The sequence below is a fragment of the Solanum pennellii genome, chromosome 10 (genome assembly GCF_001406875.1).
Source record: "Solanum pennellii chromosome 10, SPENNV200".
NCBI classification, from domain to species: Eukaryota; Viridiplantae; Streptophyta; class Magnoliopsida; order Solanales; family Solanaceae; genus Solanum; species Solanum pennellii.
In genome coordinates, this window is record NC_028646.1 from 65593230 (window position 1) to 65618485 (window position 25256).

The following is a 25256-nucleotide window of genomic DNA, read 5'->3' on the forward strand; positions in this document are numbered from 1 at the left end:
ATAATTAATTTGACAAGAACGAGATTATATACAAAGATGATTTTTAGAAGTATCCATGAAAAAACATATTGTTATATCTGATTTTCATAAAAAAAATTAAATTAAAAAGATTAAAAATTAGGGAGAGAATTAAGTATGAAAAGAATTCTGGAAAAAGAAAAGAAGTCAAAAAATAGAAAGAACTCTATTTTTAACATGTTGACAAAATAAAAAAGAGATAAAATAGGGATAATAGAACAATAATTATTGAGAACGTGTGTTTGAGAAAAATAAGGAGTACAAAAATATATTTTGAAAGAAAAGAAAAATAATTATCCAATGCCAAATAAATAAAACAAAGTCTTTTTTTGCTAAAAAATTAAAAGTGGGCTATTTATTGCTAATTTAATATATAGGGTGTCATGGTGTGTCATTTTATCAATATACTTGACACTTCAAAATCATCACTCTCTCCTAGCATGACATGCCATCAATTTCTTTTTTTAATAATAGACTAATTTATTTCATTGAACCCATTTAACTAAAATAATGATCATATTATTTTATAATTTTTTTATTAGTTTATTAAGTATAAATTTTCATAAAATCTTTTGTAATAATTAAATTTTTTATTTTATTATGTTATGAAGAATACATTTTAAAAATGTACTATAATTTTAACAATTTTGAATACTTGTGAACACTTATATTCAAAAAAATATTGATATAAAAATCACTCATGAACACTAATTTACATCAATTAATCATAAGTTGTATAATAAATCAATCATATTAAAGGTCGATTAATCATTAAAATAATAATTATTTGGGTGTTTTGAAATTCATATATACTGACAATATCGTTTTTAAAAAGAAAGTAGTAAGTGAATAATATTATATTTTTTATCCATTAGAAATACTAAACACCTCAAAAGTCTCCTTAAATTTTAGTTGATATGTCCAATCATTAAATCATCATTTTGAAAAACAATGGACCTATTCAATTCATAAATTTATGTCTCTACAAAATAAATATATAAATTACAAGAGAATTTATGAAGATTATAAGAAAAAAATTAAAAAGTCTAGTAACTTTATATATTGTCACCAAACAAAATTCAATGAAAAATCTGTGTGTGCAATTATTACCTGATAATTTAAAATTCCTAACCAAGTTATTTGAAAATTTTAAGCAATTTGTTTTATAAAAGTATTTAGATAAATTTGTAAGATTGACAAAAAAATTGGTAGAAAGAGAAAATTATTATTTATCTTTTTTTTTAATTTTATCTTTTATTTTTATTCTTTTATATTTTATATTATAATATATTATAACTTTTCATACAATTAAACATCAATAAATAAACTAATAATTAATTGAATTTCTGATATAATTCAATAATATAATATTATGTGAGATTTATATACTGATAAATAAAGATTAAAGTTTTATTTTCTATAATATTATTCACCTACTATTTTCTTTTTAAAAACGATATTATAAGTATATATGAATTTCAAAGCAGCTAAATAATTATTTTTTTAATAATTAATCGACCTTTAATATTATTGATTCATTATACAATTTATGATTAATTAAAGTAAATTATCGTTCATGAATTATTTGTAAATCAATATTCTTTTGAATTTATGTGTTTATAAGTATTTAAAATTGATGAGATTATAGTACGTTTTAAAAACGTATTCTGCATAACATAAAAAATAAAAAGTTTTATTATGATAAAAGATTTTAAGTATGAAAATTTATTCTTAATAAATTAATTTAAAAAATTAAAAATGATATGATCATTATTTTAGTTAAATGAGTTTAATGAATTAAATTAGTCTATTATTAAAAAAAGATTTTAATGACATGTCATGCCAACTAGGAGAGAGTGGTGTTTTTGAAGTGTCAAGTATATTTGAAGGAAAATAATGATAGTTGGATGATATTTTGGTCCTAAATGAAACATAAATGATATTTCAAGGCAATTCCACAATTTGGGTGACCATTTAAGAAATTGACTCGAATAATTGGGATGTAATTAGAGTGTTCAATTGAAAAAGACTTAGGGCCCGTTTGGCATAGATTTCCCAAATAATATTTGGGGAAAAATTTGATAAATAATGTTTGTCCATACAATTTGTCATTATTTGGCAAATATCCCAAATTTTCAAATACTAGTTTGGATCAAATCTCATTATTTAGTATCTTTTGAAATTTGAAATTTTACGCCAAACTTTTATCTTTAACAATAACACCCTCTATAGTAGTTGTTTGCGTTGTATTACATAATTTTATACGTGAACAACAAAGTAGTGATGAGATATTAAATGACGATATGGTTGTTGATGAAAATAATAAAAAAATGGCTCAAGGTAACAAAGTCACGTGCTTTGTCTACTTCACGATGTATGAAATGATGATTGTTGCACTCGCTTTAAACTACCACATTGGTCTAGTGTCGTGGACACTATTTGTTATTGTTGCAACGAATATCCAATTGACTTGTAATACAAACTTATAGTTAGTTTTAATAGTTTTTAAACTTATGGGTATAAATCATATTTTTCTAAAAAGATGAAATATATTTTCCAAACACATTGTGAAATTTCACCCAAATTTTCACTCAAATAATATTTGTCAAGAATTTTTAGAAATCTATGGCCAAACACTAGCTTAAATTGATGTTTCAAAATGATGTTTGAAGTCAAGTTTAAGGATGACGTATAGATATTTGATTTAATTCATTTAAAATCATGAATTCTCTTATTTCATTGTACTAGTGCGAAAATCAAGCCAAGTACGAGCGTAAACACCCTTTAATTAGACAAATATATTATCCGAAATGCTTCGTAAAATTTTATCCTACACTCATATATAGAATCTTATAGGTAACATTTTTTCTAGAAAACAACATATACATGTATAGACTCTTGGATTTCTATACTATTTTGTTTTGAAATAATTCAAAATAAATACCAATTTAAAACATGAAGTAAAACAAACTTAATAAATCTACTTACAAGACTGAATTGTGACAAAACAAAAATGCAAGAAGGAAAAATGGATGAAAAGTCCTTGTCTTGCTAACCTATCTTTGCACCTAATTCCAACTGGATCATTAAACAAAAATATAAAAATAAAGAAGAGGTGAAATATAATATAAAATTAATAAGGAGGAGTAAGTTTTAGTTAAACACTTGACAAGGCAATCAAGAAGGGAAAGTCTCAACTAAATCTAGACTCTAAAAAAGGATATGGATTAAAATATTATTTATCAAGAGATGTACATAGATTAATGATGAAATAAAAAAAGAGAACGGATATATATATATATATATAAACATAAACATAAAGTTTATCTTCTTTGATAAATCAAACCCACACCACACCAAATAAAGTTGAGTGGTTTTAACAAAAGAAGGGAATGATACATCAATTTGATTCAACCTCAAAACTAGCCTAAGTTATTGACCATAAGTTCATTTCTTGATCAATATGCAATTTTAATCTACTTAAAAATCCATTCACACTATATCGTGTACAAAAATATACTTAAAATTAACTCATTTTAACACTTCCCAAAAACTTGTTTGTTATGTGATGGAGTAGAAACTAAGAATTGATATGCCAAGCTTCTCTCTTTTACCCTAAATATGAATAGATTCCTATTCTTCTAGATAAATAACTTAATATTTAATTAAATGCACTATTTAGTCTTTTTAAAGTATGAAAGCCAATAGATGCTATGCTAAATCAACTCTAATAAATATACACATAAAATACATAATTTGAAGAAGTGACCATGGTTTATGTGTACCAAAAATTGGCTATAAATCCTCTCCAAAGGATTGTGTTAACATGAGTTTGCATGTACCTCAAATGCTACCTTAGAACTTCTTGTCAATATAAATAACAAATAACTCCACTTACCAATTAAAACTTAGACAAATAAAGAAGAACAAAGATAAAACTCTAAATATTTTTGCTTGTATTAATATTACAAAATTCATTAAATATATACGATTCAATAACTATGAATTCAATAATACCTTTCAAATTCATAACTTAAATCCTAATTACGCCTTAACCAATAGAAACATTACCTAAGGTTTTTAATTTATATGGCCAGCTTCTATCATTTTGACCCTGTTTCCAAGTTTGAAGTGCACATGGTTCACCCCCCCCCCCCCNATGGTTCCCCCCCCCCCCCCACCATAACATGTGGTCCTTCAAAGCAATATTGATGATTGCCAAGGTTATAATTTTAAGTCATGAGCTGTGGGTTCACATGCAACCTTCAATGCTCATATCCCTTATACTTTGCCAATTCCCATATTTTTTCATATGATTCTTGTTAAAGCCATCATTGCAGTAGTTATGTGTCAGTTGTTTCGTACTGTTCACTTTTCATCTCACGTGACTTGCCAAATTATTGGGGCCAGATTTAGAAACTAGTTATGAATTTAATCGAATTTAATTATTTTACTTCAAAATTATATCAATTCTTAAAATTCTATTATCTAAATAATATTAGTTATTCATTGCAACTTCCCGTATTATCTGACTGACCTCTAGCTTAGGAGGAGGCAAGTGTGACACAAACACGAAACAAGACTACTCCTACATTTCATATTAGCATTTTTAAAGTGCATTGTTAGTAAAAAAAGATCATTGGGAAAAATGATAAAATACTAATTTTACAAGGCACTATCTCCTATCAATGGAGGATATTACTATATCAATTCTCATAGTTTAAGGGCATTTTAGACCCTCCAAAAAAAAAGAAGTATGCTAATATTACCACTTAATGAATATCAAATTTGTGGTATACAATATACATTATACCCATGGGAAGACTTGGATCCCATCTGATCTTCATTTCTTTCTGTTGTAATATAACATTTTGTTGTAAGAAAATGAGAAACCTATACAGCTTTCAACTTCTGCAACTCATTCTGTGTTGCCTCTTCTGAATAGAGTATGCCATTCGACAAGGTGAGCCTTCGTAGAGCCATGAAAAATCGAGACTGGGAAACAACAAGGGCATCGATCAGTCGATTTTACTATGAAAAAGAATGCATAAAAGTTTGTTGAGTGTCATAAAATTTTACCCATTGGAAAATAACAAGGGCAAACCAGCATCCAGACAAACCAAGTCCTTTACTGCTTAGTAGCTGGTTCAAACAAACAATTAAGTGGTAATGTTAAAACGATGAAATGGTTTAAGTTCATATGAACTTAGGAGTCGTTTCGTTCAAACCAAATCAGGATAACCCACACACGAGCAGATGCAATATAGTGGTACTCGATTTATTTGAACCTGGTACTTTTGAGGCAGAGTAGAGATTTATGCATAAGCATTTGTTAAAATTACAACAAATAGTATACATGAATGAACACTTCATCTAGGACTATGACCTTGAAAGTTGAACTCGTAGAGTTTAAATCTTGAATTTAAAACTAGGACTATGACCTTAATAATTTATCCACCTTCTATATGCAAAAAGTTATACCAATAAGATATTCATATAAAAATATAACAATTTTAGCAAATATCTCTAACCAAACATAGGATAAATTTAGTCTCATAATCCTTCCTGTGTAAAGATCTTTACACTATCCATGAATTGTAGCCTATTTTAACAGGCCAGTAAATCGTTTTTATCATATTAGTAATTAGTATTACTAATTAATGCTTAGTTATCATGATGATTTAACGGTAATTGCCTTATAAGTGATGTGATAATGTAAATATATGTTTCAACTTCAGTGCATATGTTTGCTTAGATAGTTTTACTTCACTATTGGATTGTATAAAAGGAAAGGGGTAAAAATAAAACAGATTGAATTCGAGATACGAAGGTCTAGTACAGGAAAATGGCAGTCTAAGGCTTAAAGAACTTGATTTGCCAATACACCATGAAGTTCGAAATGAAACTGAACGTACCATGAGGAGAACAGAAGACAACACAAATATCGAGCTCATTGATAGGCTTATGAATTTCAACTCTCGTCCAGCCTGAATTAATAGATTTCGAAAATCATGATGTTGAAGATAAAAGGCTTCTCAAAACATAATAATAATAACAAAAGGAAAAAATTGATGCATGTGCTATAATTGCAACAGAAAAACTAAAAACAGAAGATAATATGATCTCAAAAGAACAAATAACATAGAGAAAACTGTTACCCTTTTTACAGGTAAAGAAACATAAATTACTACATATACAAAAGAAACTTCAAGAAAAGGATTTCTATAGAGCATTATAGTTATTACTTTATATGTTTCTTATTTTTTTCCGTTGTTTGATGAAAGGAATAAAATGTTTGTAAATAGGGAAAATGCACAAGTACCTCCTCAACCTATGCCCGAAATCCCAGAGACACACTTATACTATACTAAGGTCCTATTACCCCTGAACTTATTTTATAAGTAATTTTCTACCCCTTTTCGGCTTACGTGACACTAACTTGAAAAAAAAGTCAACCAGCATTGGACCCACAAAATAGTGCCACGTAGGCCGAAAAGGGATGAAAAATTATTAATAAAATAAATTCACGGGGTAATAGGACCTTAGTATAGTATAAGTGTGTCTCTGAGATTTTGGGCATAAGTTGAAGGGGTACTTGTGCATTATCCCTTGTAAATATGTCCACAATCTGTTATGCGGAATTTGAGACAATACGAGAAAATATAAACGCGAAAAACAAGACAACAGATTTACGTGGTTCACCAATAAATTGGCTACGTCCACGGGGAAGAGGGAGAGCAGTTTTATTATGGAGAGGCAAGAACAGAATTACAGAATAGGGTTTGCCATAGCGTCTATATATAGTGCTAAGCTACGCCCTAACAGGCTTGGGCCCAACATACATAATTATAGTCAGCGAGACCCCCGTCCTTTCTGTTTGTAACGGGTCCGATTCAAGGCATTCAACAAATCTCCACCTTGACTTGAATTCTCCGAACAGATTCTTCAGACGCACTATGATAGTGCCAGGCCTCCCCCTCTTCCTCAGAGTTGCCCCGCAGGGCAATTAACAGCTTCTGATGTTGAGCAAGTCCAAACAGTGTTGAAACTTGCTCTGTGGAACCGGCTTTGTGAACATATCAGCAGGATTATCAGCAGTTCCTACTTTCTTCACCTTGATTCTCTTCTCACTTCTCAGAAAATGATACCTTACGTCAATATGCTTGGTTCTCTCATGATGGACTTGATCCTTGGCTAGACAAATTGCGCTCAAACTGTCACAATACACCGTAGCCTGATCATGATGCAGACCAAGATCACTAACCAGCCCTTTCAGCCAAATCCCTTCTTTTGCAGCCTCTGTCAAGGCCATGTACTCCGCTTCCGTAGTAGACAAAGTCACTGTAGGTTGCAAAGTTGCCTTCCAACTGACGACAGATCCTCCAAGGGTAAACACATAGCCAGTCATCGATCTTCTTGTGTCAACATCTCCAGCATAGTCAGAATCAGAATAGCCAGTAACCAAGCACTGAGTATCACCTCCATAAATGAGACCAACGTCAGATGTACCTCTAAGGTACCGGAAAATTCTCTTCACAGCCTGCCAATGTTCTCTCCCTGGTTGTCCCATGAATCTGCTCACTACACTGACTGCATGTGCTAAATCTGGCCTTGTACAGACCATAGCATACATCAAACTTCCTACGGCACTGGCATAAGGGACTCGTGACATATACTCCTTCTCTTCTTCTGACTGTGGAGCGAACATGGCAGTGAGATGGATATTGGCAGCACTGGGGGTATCAATAGGCTTAGATGAAGACATGCCAAACCTCGCCAAGACCTTCTGAATGTAGCTTCTCTGTGACAAGAAAAGTTTCCTTCTCTCTCTGTCTCTAATGATCTCCATCCCTAGAATCTTCCGAGCGGCTCCCAGATCCTTCATCTCAAACTCAGCACTAAGTAAACCCTTCAGCTTCTGAATGTCATACTTCTTCTTTGCAGCTATCAGCATATCATCTACATAAAGCACCAGATAGATGAATGAATCATCCTTGAGCCTATTGTAGTAGACACAACAATCATATGAGCTCCGAGTATAGCCCAACTTCACCATATAGCTGTCAAACCTTTTGTACCACTGCCTTGGAGACTGCTTAAGTCCATATAAGGACTTCTTCAACTTGCAGACGTGATTTTCCTTCCCTGGAACTTGGAAACCATCCGGCTGAGTCATGTATATCTCTTCCTCCAACTCTCCATGTAGAAACGCTGTCTTCACATCAAGTTGTTCAAGCTCCAGATTCTGATGTGTAACTATCGCTAGTAACACTCGGATGGAAGTATGTCTGACCACTGGTGAGAAGATCTCATTGTAGTCCACTCCCTCTCTTTGGTTGAAACCTCTGGCAACAACCCTGGCTTTATACTTGACTCCTTCTGCTGGTGATATCCCTTCCTTCTTCTTGAAAACCCATTTGCAAGTAATAATCTTTCTCCCCGAAGGCTGTATGACCAGATCCCATGTCTGATTCTTGTGTAGGGACTCCATCTCATCTCCCATAGCGGCAAACCATTTTTCAGAATCAGAACTTAAAATGGCTTCTTTGTAAGTAGACGGCTCAGATGTATCTACCTCTTCAGCAACCTGCAGTGCATAACCCACCATGTCCTCAAAACCATACCTCGTAGGTGGACGAACTCCAACCCTCCTTGGCCGATCTTGAGCTATACTCCGATGGATATCTGATGGCATAGATTCTGGAATATCAGTTTCTGTCTGTGGCTCTTGATCCTCCTCTTCAGGTTCTTTCAAATCGCTCTCGTTCTGAATGACTTGAAACTCCACCTGTTTATCAAGACTCCCAGTTTCTGACGTAGTTGTAGGCTTCACAATGGTTCTAAGCAGAGAACTTTCATCAAAGACAACGTTCCTGCTCATAATAACCCTCTTTTCTGCTGGAGACCAGATTCTGAAACCTTTCACTCCATCTCCGTAGCCCACAAATACTCCCTTTTTAGCTCTTGGTTCTAACTTACCTTCACTGACGTGATAGTAAGCCGTACAACCAAAAGCTTTCAGATTTGAATAATCAGCAACTTTTCCTGACCACATCTCCATAGGTGTTTTGCACTGTATGCCTGTATGTGGTCCGCGGTTAATCAAGTAGCAAGCTGTACTAACCGCTTCTGCCCAGAATCTTCTATCTAGCCCAGCATTAGAGAGCATGCACCTTGCTCTCTCCAGAAGTGTTTGATTCATCCGCTCAGCTACACCGTTCTGCTGTGGTGTATTTCTGACTGTACGATGTCGAGCAATCCCTTCATCCTTACAGAATTGATCAAATTCAGACCAGCAGAATTCCAGCCCATTATCAGTTCGCAACCTCTTGATCTTCTTCCCTGTTTGATTTTCCATCAAAATTTTCCACTCCTTGAACTTCTGGAAAGCTTCACTTTTATGCTTCATCATGTACACCCAAGTCATCCTTGAGTAGTCATCAATAATGGACACAAAAAATCTGCAGCCTCCCAAAGACTCAACACGGCATGGACCCCAGCAATCAGAATGGATATAATCAAGAGTGCCTTTTGTTCTGTGAATGGCTTTTGGAAACTTGTTGCGATGTAGTTTTCCAAAGACACAATGTTCACAAAACTCTAGGCTTTTAACCTTATGACCAGCAAGAAGATCCTCCTTTGACAGAATTTGCATCCCTCTTTCACCCATATGACCAAGTCTCATGTGCCATAACTTAGTCATATCCTCCTGGTGAACTTCTGACGATGCAACATGGGCTGAACCTGTAACCGTGGAACCTTGTAGAAAATACAAAGTACCACGCATGACACCTTTCAGAATCAGATTTGAACCCTTCCAGACCCGCAAGACTCCATCTTTTCCCGACCAGCTGAATCCCTTGCTGTCCAAAGAACTGAGAGATATCAGATTTTTCGTCATCAATGGAACGTGCCTGACCTCGTTCAATGTGCAGAAGCTACCGTCATGTGTCCTTATCTTGATCGAGCCTGTCCCAACCACCTTGCAGACAGAACTGTTGGCCATCGAGATGCTGCCTCCGTCTATCTGCTCATAAGTCGTGAACCACTCTCTCCTAGGACAGATGTGATAGGATGCCCCAGAATCGAGAACCCACACATCTGAATGATGAGTGTGCTCATCCGCAACTAGGGCAATGTCTTCTTCAGAATTGGTGTCTTCTTCAGCAACAGCAGCAGAAACTGATTGTTTTTCCGATTGCTTCTTCTTCTTCGGACAATCAAATTTCCAATGTCCCTTCTCCTTGCAGTAATTACAAACATCATCTGGCTTTGCACCCTTCGACATCGGCTTATTTTTCTTTCCGCCGTTTTTCCTTCCCTTTCCGCTACTGGTGAACAGACCGGAAGGCTGTATGTCCGTACTTGTGCCGTTAGCCTTATGCCGTAATTCCCTGCTATGAAGGGCCGATCTGACTTCTTCCAGCGACACAGTATCTTTCCCAACAATGAACGATTGAACAAAATTCTCAAACGACATTGGGAGAGATACTAACAGAATTAGGGCAGCATCTTCATCCTCGATCTTCACATCGATATTACGCAATTCTAATAACAAAGTATTCAATTGCTCTAAATGTTCCCTGAGTTGTGTACCTTCAGCCATTCGTAGACCGAATAGACGTTGTTTCAGAAGCAGCTTGTTGGTTAGAGATTTTGTCATGTACAAACTCTCCAGCTTCAACCACAGACCAGCAGCAGTCTCTTCATCCGAGACTTCCGTGATGACGTCATCCGCGAGACACAGCATGATCGTCGAATGCGCCTTTTCCTCCAGAATCGCCATCTCAGGAGTAACGACGGCGTTCTTGTCTTTCGACAACGGCGCCCAGAAACCTTGCTGTTTCAACAAAGCCCGCATCTTGATCTGCCATAAACTGAAACTGTTCCTCCCTGTGAATTTGTCGATTTTCACGTTCAAAGCAGACATCTCGAATTCTCCAAGAACACCGATTAACCGAGAGGCTCTGATACCAATTTGTTATGCGGAATTTGAGATAATACGAGAAAATATAAACGCGAAAAACAAGACAACAGATTTACGTGGTTCACCAATAAATTGGCTACGTCCACGGGGAAGAGGGAGAGCAGTTTTATTATGGAGAGGCAAGAACAGAATTACAGAATAGGGTTTGCCATAGCGTCTATATATAGTGCTAAGCTACGCCCTAACAGGCTTGGGCCCAACATACATAATTATAATCAGCGAGACCCCCGTCCTTTCTGTTTGTAACGGGTCCGATTCAAGGCATTCAACACAATCAAATTGAAGATCAAATAATGCTTAAATGTTATTGACATTTTGGATAAGGTATGACAGCCGATACAGAAACCTAGAACTTTAAAATCAAATCTTATTAGAATAAGCTTTGGTTAAATGCAAACAAATACTCCCTCCGTCCATGTTTGAATTGGCACATTCCTTTAAAAAATAATAATTTTCTATAGCACCGCTAATTATTACAAGCCATCTAGTATAAATCCAAAAATGTTGGGGAAATGAATATAGAAAATAATTAGTATTTAATAATAAGAGCACAATAGGTATAAAAATGGTAATTATATCTTAGTTTTTCAAACTGGACAAGTTAAAGTGGTCATCTACTTTTAATATGGTGAACAAGTAATTGTGGATGGAAGAATTAACAAGCAGCACATCATCTCCCTCCCCTTCTCCTCTCTCACTCTCACTCACTCACTCACTCACTCTCTCACAATTTCTACGTATTACCTACTCAACCGAGCTTATCACTTTAACTTTATACTAGAGCTTCTCTTTAGCTTGTTGGATCAGTGTTCACATAGTTACATTTTTGCCGAAGTTGCCTAATAGTCTGCTCATTATATAGTTTTCTCGCGAAAAAATGTGTTAAGTATTCATTATGATTTCGTAAAAGATAAATAAATGAAACCTGCTGGGGAATGAGAGAACATGATGTTTGTAGTTTTGATGATAGACAAAAAGTCTTGATGATTTGTAGTTCTTGACGTGTGATAAAACATTGTTTATCATCATCAAAAATGGGGAAAATGTTGGGAAGTAGGAGAACATATAAAGTAGTTTTGATGATTGATATAGTAAAGGCATGGTTCACTACTTGTTGTCGTATGTGTACTCTATCTGCAGATGACCTGTACAATTATGAGAGATTGCGGCAAAGAAGAAAACGTATTGCGGCAATGTAGAAAAAGTGCAGAAATAAAGAACAAAAAGAAGGAAACAAATATGGAAAGAAATAAAGAAGGTAAGAAATAAAAAAGTAGCAATTCAAGTCAAAAAAGGAAAGAAATAAAGAAGTTACAATTCAAGTCAAATAAGGAAAGAAGTAAATATAGACAAATTCAAGAAGGAAAAGGATTTGTAATTCCTTTCCTTGTAGAAGTTGAAGGCAAACTCTATAAAAGGATCAAGAAGTTGAAGGAAAAAAGTGTCCTTGCAATAACAAAAATCAAGAGAATTTTTTCAGCAAAGTCAGATCGATAGCTATTGCATATTCACGAAATATATCATCTTGAGAGCAGTAGTTATTGGAGAAAAAACGTAGAGCTTCGTCACAGCAACGCAAGGACCCAGGTTCACGAGTTTTGTTCCACTCACAATATTATTACTTGCGCATTATTTTCTCACAAATTAAGAAGTAGTTTGTGGATTAGTCTCTCTACTCTCTATTGCTTCTTTATTTTTGGTGTGTCCTTACAAATGAGCATAAGTGCTCTATTTATAAGACAAATTCTGCTCATTTGATGTCACTAATGACATCAATGAAAACTAACAATTCAAATTATAGGTAAACACCTTTGACATAAATGTGGTAGCCAATTTCCAAAAAATTTGACTACCAAATTTACCTAAATTCTACCAAACTTTGACTACCTACTTCCACAAATATGGCTACCAACTTTCACATTGGTGGCTACTAATTTTCACATATGTGGCTTGTGGAAATAAAATATTGGCAGCCATACTTGTTGAAATTACTAGCCAATCAGTAGCCACCAATGTGAAAGTTGGTAGCCACATTTGTGGAAGTAGGTAGTCAAAGTTTGGTAGAATTTAGATAAAGTTTGACAGCCAAATTTTGTGAAAATTGGCTACCACATTTATGTCAAAGTTGTTTAACTACAAGTTTGAATAGTTAGTTTTCGTTGATGTCATCAGTGACATCAAATGGGCAGAATTTTTCTTATAAATAGAGCACTTACGCTCACTTGTAAGGACATACCAAAATAGAAAAGCAACAGTGGGTAGAGCCATGACAAATAATAGTCCGTTATCCTTTCAGTACCCCCGTCTCACAAGAAAAAATTATGAAAAATGGTGTCTACGAACGGAAGTCATTGTTGGCTCTCAAGATGTTTGGGACATTGTAGACAAAGGGTATACAAAACCCGCTAATGAGGAAGTTTTGTCCTCAAATGAAAAGAAGTCTTGTTAAAAACAAGAAAGAAAGATCAACAAGCCCTCACTCTCATCCATCAATGTTTGGACAATGACATGTTTGAGAAGGTGGCTGATGCAACCACCTCAAAAAAAGCTTGGGAGATTTTACAAAATTCTCTTTAAGGAGTTAATAAAGTAAAAAAGATAAAACTTCAAACTTTAAGGGCTGACTTTAAAGTTTTAAAAATGAAAGAATCCGAATCCATTTCAGATTTCTATTCAAGATTGATGGTTGTCGTAAATCAACTAAGAAGATACGGGGAGGAGGTAGATGATGTGCGTGCGATAGAAAAGATCCTTTGTTCTTTAACACCTAATTTGATTATGTGATGTGTGTTATTGAGGAGTCTAACAATTGGAAGGTTCTTTACTAGCCCACGAAGAGAAAATGAAAAGGAGAAGAGAAGAGCCAGTAGAACAACTTTTTAAAACCCATGCATCCTTCAAAGGATTTGAAGGTGAGAAAAGTTACAAAGGAAATGGACAATGGCGAGCCCGTGGATGCCGAGGAAGATGAAGAAGTTATACCAATCATTTCAACAATGAAGATAAGAGTTACCAGTCATTCAGAGGTTGTGGTCAACTTTGTGAAAAACAATATGATATTAATATGAAAAATATGAATCTTTGGCTTAGAGATTCAAGCAACAAATTAATTGCTAAGGTTCATATGACAAAGAATAGGTTGTTCCCTTTGAATCTTAAAACCATCGATGCGAAGTGTTTGATGGCTAATGTGTTGATGACTCATGGTGTTGGCACATGCAATTTGGACACTGGAACTTTGAAGTGCTCAAATCAATGGGAGACAAGAACATGGTTGATGGGATACCATAAATCAACCATCCAAATCAATTGTGTGAAGCTTGTCTTCTTGAAAAACATGCAATGAGGAGTTTTCCAAAGGAGACTATATTAAAAACAAGTAAGCCACTTCAACTTGTACACACTGAAGTGTGTATTTCGATCAATCCACCTTCTTTTGGTAAAAGAAAATACTTTTTGCTCTTTATTGATGATTTCAGTAGAAAGACTTGGGTATACTTCTTGAAGCAAAAAAATTGAAGTTTTTGTTGCCTTTAAAAATTTTAAAGCACTTGTAGAAAAAAAAAGTGGCTTCGAAATAAAAGCATTAAGGTCCGATAGAGGAGGCGAATTCACATCAAAAGAATTTTATGACTTTTGTCAATCTCATGAAATTCATCACCCTCTAATGGTACCTTACTCACCCCAATAAAATGGAGTCGCAGAAAGAAAGAATAGAACAATTCTTAATATGGCTAGATGTATGTTGAAAGTTAAACATCTACCAAAAGAATTTTGGGCCGAGGCTGTTTCTTGTGTAGTTTATTTGAGCAACAGGTCTCCAACGAAAATATACGAGATCAAACTCCTCAATAAGGATGGAGCGGAAGAAAGCCAAGTGTTAAGCACTTGAGAATCTTAGGGAGCATAGCATATGTTCATGTTCCATATCAAAGGAGAGCTAAACTTGACGACGATCGAAGTGTCAAGTATGTGTTTGTTGGATATGACACGAGCTCAAAAGGCTACAAATTGTACAATCCAAGCAATAACAAGGTGGTGGTGAGTCGTGATATTGAATTCAATGAAGAAGCACCACAGAATTGGGAGACTCCGAAAGAAAAAAACATATGATTTTCTTCCATACTTCGGAGATGAAGAAGAACATGAAACCATTGCATCTGCACAAGATGCAACCCTGGCCTCCTTCACCAGCAAATGTTGTATCTCCGTTTTCTGAAGAGAGTTCAAGTGAAAGATCACATAGGATGAGGAGCATCCTAGAACTTTATGATGATATAGAAGAAATTACTAATTTGGATTTTTTGTGTAGTTTCTTTGCTGACAATGAACTAATGAATTTTGATGAAGCTGTTACTGACAAAAGGTGGAGACAAGCCATGGAGGAGGAGATCCAGTCAATAGAGAAGAACAACACTTGGGAGTTAACAACCCTTCCCAAAGATCATAGAGCAATTGGAGTAAAATGGGTATATAAGGTGAAGAAAAATGCCTATGGAGAAGTACAAAGATACAAGACAAGACTTGTGGCTAAAGGCTACAAACAAAGGCATGGCATCAACTACGAGGAAGTTTATGTACCTGTTGCCCACATGGAGATGATCCGTCTGTTGATCTCTTTAGCGGCGGAAACGAAGTGGAAGATCCATCAACTAGATGTCAAATCGACATTCTTGAATGGATATCTTGAAGAAGAAGTTTATGTTGAGCAACCATTGGGTTTTGTGGTCAGAAATCATGAAGATAAGGTGTTGAGGGAAGAAGTTGCACGTCCCCTTTTCCGTTTACTGCAGTTCTTGATCCATTAGCAAAAGGGTAGCTACAGACAGGGTTGTGGAATAAATGATATTTGAAAAAAGATTTTGATTACCAGAGATATGGTCAAATGCACCAGAATCTAATATCCATGGGCAAGTGGGTGAAGACCTAGTTAGACAAGCAAAGGAATTACCATTTTGTGAGGTTCCAGATAAAGGTGATTGTCGTGTAGCTGCTTGATACTGCAAGTAGTCACTGTAATCTGCTCCAAACAAAGTAATGGAATTGGCCAGTTGACCATCTGTGTCTTTATGGGTTTGAACCATGTGAGCTGTACTCCGATTGTTAGTACGTGGTGGTTGACCATGCAATTTCCAACAAGATTGTCGAGTATGGCTGGCTTGTTGAAGTAGGGTCTAGAGTTCCTACTGTTCCCCCTTTGATGAACATTTAGTTCCTGTGGAATTGTCATTTTTCACAGCTACTATAGATGTCTCAACGTTATTGGTCTCAATTGTTTCTGAACCAATACGCAATAATCGAACTGAAACATCGATTAAGGAAGGAACTAAGGAACTTGCCAAGATTTGATCTTTTACCAGAGTCAGATCAGATCTAAGTCCATTTAGTGCTAAAACCATAAAGAACTTATCTCTTTGTTGCTCCTGTGTGGTGACAGTTTCAGAGAGTGGCATGAGAGAACCAAATTGATCTTTCAAGGTATCTATCTGTCCTAAATAACTTGCCATATCTTGATTATTCTGCTGCAGTTGGACTAAGTCTGAGACAACCTTGTAAATACGTTGTATTTCATATCGTATACAAAGTCTTACTTTAGTCCAAACTTTATAGCAAGTTTTACAAGATCGAAATAGTTTGAGTAATTTAGGATCCAAAGAGTTCCATAAAAGATTGCATAATTGAGCATTGATTCGAGTCCACTTAGTCCTTTCACAAACAACAATATCACTAGTATTTTTAACTAAATGATCCTCATATCCTTGTCCATAAACCACATCTCAACAGATGAAGACCATGGTGTGAAATTATTACTACCTTCCAACTTCACAGTAGTAATAACATGAGAACTTGAAATGGAGGAAAACATTGATCTGAAATCACCTGAAGATTCAATTTTTTCGGAGACTTCAATTAGAGACTCACCTTTCTCTGACATTATGGCTTCAACAACTAGATGAAATACAAAAAAAAGTGATTGGTCAAAAGAATGCGAAACAGAAAAAGAGAAGAACTCACTTCCTCTTTATGACTGAGATATGGTTGAGATCGGAACTGAACCAGAAGTTTACTGGAAAAAGAAGAAGGATGAAACAGAAGAATGACTGGAGATCTGGTTGAGACCTTTTTCAGATTGGAACTGAACCAGAAATTTGCCGAAAAAAGAAGAAGACAGGAACAGCCTATGAAGTGACTGTTTTTGCTGGAAAAGTATTACGATTGCCGAAGATTATAGGAGACGTGATGGGTAAGACTAGAATTAATGATTGACCCTCACAACTTGGAATGAAAGTTTGAGATGGCAGAAAAAATCTACCGAAGTGGCTCCTAGTAAAAGAAGATGTCGGAATAGTTACAGGAAGATCTATCGGGATAGTTACCGGAAAGGCAACTTGAGACTCTACAAAAACAGCAGAGGCTCTGTTACCATGATAAATGATGCAAGTGTATTTCGCTTCATACTCAAAATGATAGATTACACCTAGAATATATATACAAAGCTAGACACAAAAGGTCAAGAGCATATCCTTGATAGTGTTAGGTTGTGGAGCCTGATTAATATTTGATGTACTGTCATATATTAATGTTCACGCGGTTCAACCTCCGCGGTGAGGTTGCCGGGGGGTTATTGGGGGCGGGAGCCCCCAATCCGAAGGGGGGGGGTTCGGGTCAGCGCCCGACCTAAATGTTAGGCTGTACTATTTATTCTCCATTTATTCTCTGTAACAAAAAATACTCTGATTTATAAATATATATACCCCACCGCCGTGGAAGTTTACTCACGGGGTGTTAGCACGAAATATTGGTTTCTCTCTTTCTCTCTCTAGATCTCTCATCTCTCTCTCAAGAAAGTTCTTGTGTTCTTCATTCATCAAGTGTGTGTGCGTGGATTTGATCCTAACAGATAGGTTACCTACCATACCTACAATATTTGACTATTACACATTACCTACAATACTTGACTATTATCTTACACACAATCTAATAGTTGAAATACTCTTGGACAATATCTTAACACCCTCGATAAACTTGAAATATAGCATCTTCTTACAAGCACAAAATAGGTATGATCATATGAACAGGAAAAAACTATCTGTTGTTTAATTAACATGCTTAAGACATCGAAATAACGAGTAAAGAAAGTCTTGACAGAAAGTATGAAAGCATACCAACAGAGTTCCCTCAAGACTAAGAATGCTGGGCGTCACAAATAGGGCTATAAAGTATGGCAGCAATATTTTTTGCATCTGCATCCATAGAAAAGAGATAAATTCTCATGAGAACCAGACAATCATATTTTTGAATCATGTGAAGAGCACAAGAGCTCAATACCCTTCCATCACCTTCTGATTGTATCAATTAGGCTTCAGACTAATAAGTTTAATGTCTCCTAATTTTGAGCATATGAGTTTATCCTAATCATTATTAAACCTAACAAGGACGAAAGATGAAGGTGTAATTAAAGGGTGCAGCATTACACGGTAGACATAAATAATCATCCATTAATGATCAGGCATCACAATAACTAGCAAGTATAACAAAGAAATTAAATAACTCATTTCCTTTCGCCTTTTTTCTTTTGTTCAATCATTGTTTGTGAACATGTTTGTTAATCATTTCTCTCTTTGCTTCAGTGTTATTCTGGTAAATATGTGGAAGAGGATGAACATCCTTACAAATGCAAAATGTGTCAACTATCATCTATTTCATGTCTAGAATGCTATGTCATAAACTGAAAAGAAATGTGAGGATATTATAGAACTAATTACCTCACGTATAACCTGAGGATCAGATGAAAAGACTTTGGGGAATAACCATGGAATCGATGCTGCAACAGATGCTAATACCGTTCCGGATGATGCTCCAACAATTACTAGGGACTTCAGCAGCACTCGGGCCTGATTCAAAATATTCATCTTATCCAGCACTGTAATAAGGAATAATGACAGAACTCTGTACTAAAAGCATTTGATTCTCCAGTGAGTCATGATGGATGTGGGTACCATATTCAAAATTTACGGAGATGGATGCCAAAACCTATTACCATGCAGGATATTGTGATTTTTACCAAAATAAGATTATAACCTTTGACAAATTTCGGTTGACTCCATATAACAATTCGGGCATAAATGATTGTGCTGTTTGCGAGAGAGGCTCACCCCATACTGCACAGATCATGAATAGTTGTACCATGACCTAGATAAAAGGCAATATGTTAGTGGTCATATATATGCACTGTTAATGGGAATATGAAGAAATAAAGTACATTTGAGAATAATACTTCAAAAGAACATTATGTGTTAATTATCATACCTGATGAGCAGCAATCGTCTGTGTGCCCATGGAGGTAGCAAAATAGACCAGTAGAGAGTAGAATGCGACCTGTAGTTCAGCATAATATCAGATGTTCTCATAAAATATGATTTCGGCACCAAATGAGAATGCGGTCAATTCACACAAACCTTTGACATCATTGTAAGAAACACGGGGCCGGCAATCATGAATATCTGCAGAAGTTCATCTTTTGAGGGAACAGATATAGCAAAACCCTTATAGCCTTTATTGTTCAGTGCTTCGATCATCATATACGCTGCAACAACCTAAAACGATGTTACCAATCTAGGAAGGTTGTTCTAAGATGTGTGAAAATGGAGATAGAAGAGATAGAGTGATGAAGAGCACATCAAATATATTAGGGATAAAATAAGGGGCTTGGTAGGAATGAGTGATTTACTTGGGACACCATTGTTGCCCATGCGGCTCCAGCAATACCATAACTGAAGACTCTGCACAAGACTATGTCGCCAACACCATTAATAACAGTAGCAACTGCCAAAGCCTTTAAAGGTCCCCATGAATCTTTCATGCCTAGACTGCACATTAATGAGCAATAAATATATATCACAAAGTGGCTAAACTGATCAAATAATGTAAGTATCTGAACAAAGTAATACATAATGTCAGAACAACAGAAACCATTGTCACCTCAAAAGTGATCTAAAGACAAACTTAACATCACTTTTTCCAGACTAACAGTTTACATATCATATTACTGTGAAAAGAAAGATCTCTCTTCTAGCTGGGAACAGAATATGGTAAGATTTCTCAGACCCAACAACGACCTTTACTTTGTTATGTGTATGTGAAATCAGGAATATTAATTCACCTAGAAATGATAAATATAAGTCTTCTAGAGCAACTCATCCCTAATATATACAACTCAATAAAAATATGAAATTTGGGGAGAAGAAAGAGAAGAGGAGTGCTTAACATATGCAACAAATGATCTCCTACATCGTCAAGATGCACATGCAGCAAAACACGAAGTAGAAAACAGTGAACCTTGATAAATGATGTATGTCGGAATTAGCTTACAGAAAAACATAGAAAGTGATAAAGAATCAAACCTGAGACATATGCTAGTGTTTTAATCTAAACAAAGCTTCTAATACGGAAGAACGAGATGTAGTAGAATAACAAAGACCTCCAATCAGTAAGAGGCCAATAGATTCTACTCAACAACCTCTAGAGGAAAATATCAATATGTAACAAGATATTTGAGAAAAGGTAAATTGTACCTTGCACTTTGGGCAACCCAACCAACCAGCAGTGCTGGCCATGCCAAGCCTCGAATCTATCACCATAATATCGACCATTTAGTTTACATGAAGCTTAAAGACACCAAGCATCACAATAACATAACTTGATTATACTAGAAAATTGTTACTTCGTTTTCGGTACACAAGTTAAATACCTTCTACATCAAGATAAATTGACAATGTTTATCAAATGACTATGTATCTATCTGCATGACTGCAAGTGTCCACTAGGACAGACAAAACCCCAAAGCTTAACAACTTAAAAGAAGAATATTCAGAAAAGATTTTTAATCAATCATTCAATTGACTCTCAACTTTTCTACCTCCACCAAGTTATTCTTCTCTTTGGAGCAAAAAAGTTCACATTTTTCAGGGGTAAATTCTCCATCTAAGACTCCAAATCTGTGTCATTTGATGGTTTACAGAACTGAACACTGTTCGAATATTAGATATAGTTTGGCCTCTATAGATATATCGCATTGACCACCAAGCAAGTCCTTCGCTCTGAAAAATAGATCTAATATATCACCAACCAAAACACAGGAAAAGCATCGGTGTTCCTCAATTAACACGTTGATGACAAAAGGGATAAAGAAAGATTAAAAGATTTTCAGAACAAGCAAACTATGATAGAGCTCAAACTGGTGCTACTTATGTGGTGCAAATAAGAGAACTTGGACAGTCTAATATAGTTGATAAAGCAGGGGTAACGGTTGATGATAGAGCTCAAATTGGTTCTCAGGAGCCTCTATAGTTAAGTCTCGTGTTGATCCTAAGTTGAATATGATTTCTACCAGTTTTTTCAATATCTCAAGTTCGACAAATTATTTGATCACTTCTAGTGGGATAAAACGTGTTACAAGTTAGAGTCAATGGGTCGACTGGGTGGAAGGAGAGGATGAACATGTCACAACTCATAGAAAATTGAGCCCCGAAGCACCAATTTTTGTGCCAAAGGGTAGTGGCATTACCAGTGATTCATCTCCAGTACATATAGGGTGACAATTGGTTTAACAGGTACTAATGTTCAAAAAATTTTTGTTGGTGATGAAAAGCTTCTTTATGCTTTGGTGAGTTCTAATGTTAAAAGTTGACTTCTCTTGTGCCTATTAACACAAATAAGCAACTACTAGATGTTGGTTGTAGTTCTTTCTCCACAAATAGATTTGCTAACCTACAAGATGAGGACACCTTTGAGGAAAGTGAAGAAGAGAATATGTTGAATTATTGTTTTGTAAATGCAGCTATGGATGCAAATACTTATCCTAGTTAACAACGCAATAACAAAAAGAAGCATGGAAGAAAAATAGTTGGGATGGTAAGATGACTGAGGAGTTGTTCCGAGGCACCTACTGATATGAAGAGGAAGACAAGAGGAAAATACTCCAAGTTACTTTAGAAGGGCAATCTATTTTTTTCAGTTCATATTTTTGTAAAACGAAGTTGAGTTTAATTACTCAAATTTCATCTTGGATTTTATTCTTTTCCACTACTTAAGCATCCCCATTTGCAATATCATCATAGAGTGTATTATAAGCTCTGTGATGATCATAGATTACTTAGTTTTTCTCTAGCTCTTATTTTTTTCATGCGGGTTAATTAGTAGAGGTTTCTTACCTCATTATAATTGGTAAGGTAAGGTCTAGCCCCCTTACTTTGTACTTATCTCTGTGAGGTTTTCTTTTAATTATATTATAATAAAGTTCCTCAATATAAATAAATAAATAAAATGTACAGAAGTATAACCTGGATATAAGTGTTTGCTGATTTTATAATTTCTATATTCTTGCCTCCAGTAAAAGCTGAAAGTCATACAAATAAATCCATTAGCTGTTAAGTGAAATATGCCACATTTGAGAGAAAAAGAGGAGATTGAAGATATCAATCTCGCACTTGATACATCCACCAGTCGAAAGAAGTATGAGAATTGCTTACAAGTTAGTGCACGAACACCAAATAATCTCGTACAGAAAAACATAAGAACACCGAAGACCAACCCAAGGAAAATCAAGATAGATATCTGATGCTGCACTTGAGCTTTGTCCTGCACCAGAAACAAGATGATGCTCATAAAATAAGGTAAAAATATCAGCCATTAAGAAGTAGTACAACAGCAATTCCCAAAAAAATTACCTGCCTTGCAAGTGAAGTAGCAACTAAGTTAGAAGTGGCTATTGAGAGGAACATAAAAATATAGCTTGTGTTATCACAAAAGACGGTTCCGGGACCTGCCAATGAAAAAGTTTTTAGCTGAACCATTAGCAGAAATGAGTATATAACATTAACAACTTTGCTTATGTGAGCTTAAAGAAGAAAGAAATAGTCCTTTTGAAAAAAGAAAATTGGGAAAGGAGAAGGGGAAATGGGATAGGCGATTATAAAGTGGGAACCGAACCCTCACTAATAAGCTGAAAGTTCAGGTAACCAACTAACTAAGCTACAAAAATCCCCAAGAAAGAAATAGTCCTAAAGTTAGCTTCATCACTTAAAAGTACTTTTCATGCTTATCAAATACTTTCAATTAGGTAAATACTTTAAGTTAGAGTTTGGCCATAGAGTTAGAGAGTAGTTTATCTTCAAATTTTTGTTTCCTCATGAAATTTGAATCAAAATCTGATTTCAATTGGGGGTTTCCGCTCCCAAAACTTCAATTCTTTTTCAAGTAAAACGCATATTCAAACATAACTTAAAATCCAAAAATCACAAGTTTAAAAGGGCTTTTTACCTAACTCTCCGGGCAACAAAAATGGCAATATGTATATGTAATGTATAGATATTGTATAACCATGTATTTATGATGTATAACTTTGTATCAGATACTTTGTTAATATAATATTTATTCTAGAGCCAAAATCAGCAATAGATAAATAGACAATAAGAGAAGTGCACTTCCCTTGAAATCAAGCTTAGCCGAATGGCTCTTTTAGCTAACAACTAACAAATAGGTTATTTTGGGTAAGAAAATTTGATTCAATGGATATTTTGTCTAATTTTCCAAATATAAAATTCATATATAACTGATAAACTACAACTAGTTTATGATTTAAGATGTGGTCAGGTGAACTAATTTGATTTATCATAAAAGAGTAGTAGTTTTTTAATTTCTAAATTACCTAGAGCAGCAAGTTCAATGGAACTTCCTTGACCAACAACAGCTGTATCAATAAGACTCATCAAAGGTCCACATAACCAAAGCCCAACTGCTGGCCCTGAAAACTTGATAATTTCCACCGTTTGATTCCAAATGCTTTCATTCGCAGAAAATTCGACCACCACTTTTTGTTCATTTTCCACTGAATCTGAGCTTTCTGCATTAGTCTCATCTTCATCAGACAGTTTTTGCTGCAAAATTTCCTGGCTGGGAGCTGAGCAAGCAGTGATTATTCCCTTGCGAATATTGCAGATTGGATAAATTCGCAAGTGAGAGTTGACATTGACAAGAGTTCGATTCCGTATTGGGATTCGAGTTCGAGATTGATAAGCGAAAGTATTGAGATTGATGGCTTGTAAACACATTGACATTTAGGAATTCTTTTTTTTTGGAAGGAAGATGAAGATAAAGTGGGATTTGGAGATATTGGCAGTTGCTTTGATGGAAGAGAAAAAGCAGCAGCTTCAATATGCTTGTAAGCAACTGTTCTGACAATGGACCCAAAGAGTTCGACATCACTGTCACGACTTCAATTTACGTCGACCAAAATGAGTACAATAAGGGCCGTTTAAGACATGTCATATGAAATGAGAGATTTGAAATATAAACACCTGAGTCCAACTTTTATAATGCACGAACAAATATTTTAATTATTCAATTTTTAAATAAATAAACACATGAATTCTGTATAGCATAATACATGTAGAATAGAAAATGACATATAGGACATGTGTGTCTATTTATTCAACTTTATATAAATTTAAGTGTTTACTTGTGCACACCAAAAATTGAAGAATATAAATGTGATTCAAAACCAAGTTAAAAGACACATTTATGTATTATGCCATAAATAAATGTGTGTTCTTTCAACTTAACTTCTATAGATAATTATGATCTCCAACTTTGAGGGTATACAAGTAGATTAAATTGATATAAAATTGAATAAATAGATGTATTCATCTAACATAATGGAGTTGGGAATCAAAATAAGCTACAAAAATATAAAAGTAGCCAAAATAAGCTACTATTTTAGTAAGTAACTAAAATAAGCTTAGTGGAAGAAAAAGTTCCACTATATCCAATTTTCTAAACGTTTTCCGTTAGTTTCATAACGTTTATTTTTAATATATAACGGAACTTTTTCTTACACTTTATAAAGTGGAGTTTTTTCTTCCACTTTATAAAGTGAAACTTTTTATTACACTTTATACGAAGAATATTTTTCACGTCTTGAAGAAGCTTTTTCAGTGTTGTAATATAAATTATATTGATTTGATATGTCATTAAAACGAAAAAAAATATTTTATTATGTATTTTTATTATTTTATTCTGAAAAATCTATTTTTTTAAGGACGTTTATACATAGTTGATAGCACCTACAACATAAAGTCTTCTATATTTGTTCATTTCAATCTAAAAAATATATCTTCTACACCTAAAGTTAAAGTTTCAATTTATTGGGATGGCGAAATTATACATGATGGAAATATCATTTATTATAATT

At 34.7% G+C, this 25256-nt stretch overlaps 1 protein-coding gene across 1 annotated transcript; it reads right to left on the minus strand.

Annotated features, from left to right (window-relative positions):
* Window positions 1-4654: 4654 nt before the first annotated feature.
* On the minus strand, window positions 4655-24123 carry LOC107002750 (protein DETOXIFICATION 46, chloroplastic-like). The gene is made up of 14 exons (XM_015200906.2): window positions 23715-24123; window positions 22735-22829; window positions 22537-22645; window positions 22348-22403; window positions 20581-20636; window positions 19737-19875; window positions 19465-19602; window positions 19316-19384; window positions 19088-19198; window positions 18772-18900; window positions 18172-18249; window positions 5934-6005; window positions 5098-5160; window positions 4655-5013 (listed from the first exon to the last, which is right to left on the minus strand). The coding sequence occupies exons 1-14, from the start codon at window positions 24121-24123 to the stop codon at window positions 4912-4914; spliced, it is 1626 nt and encodes a 541-aa protein (XP_015056392.1). The 3' UTR covers window positions 4655-4911.
* Between the last annotated feature and the right edge of the window lie 1133 nt (window positions 24124-25256).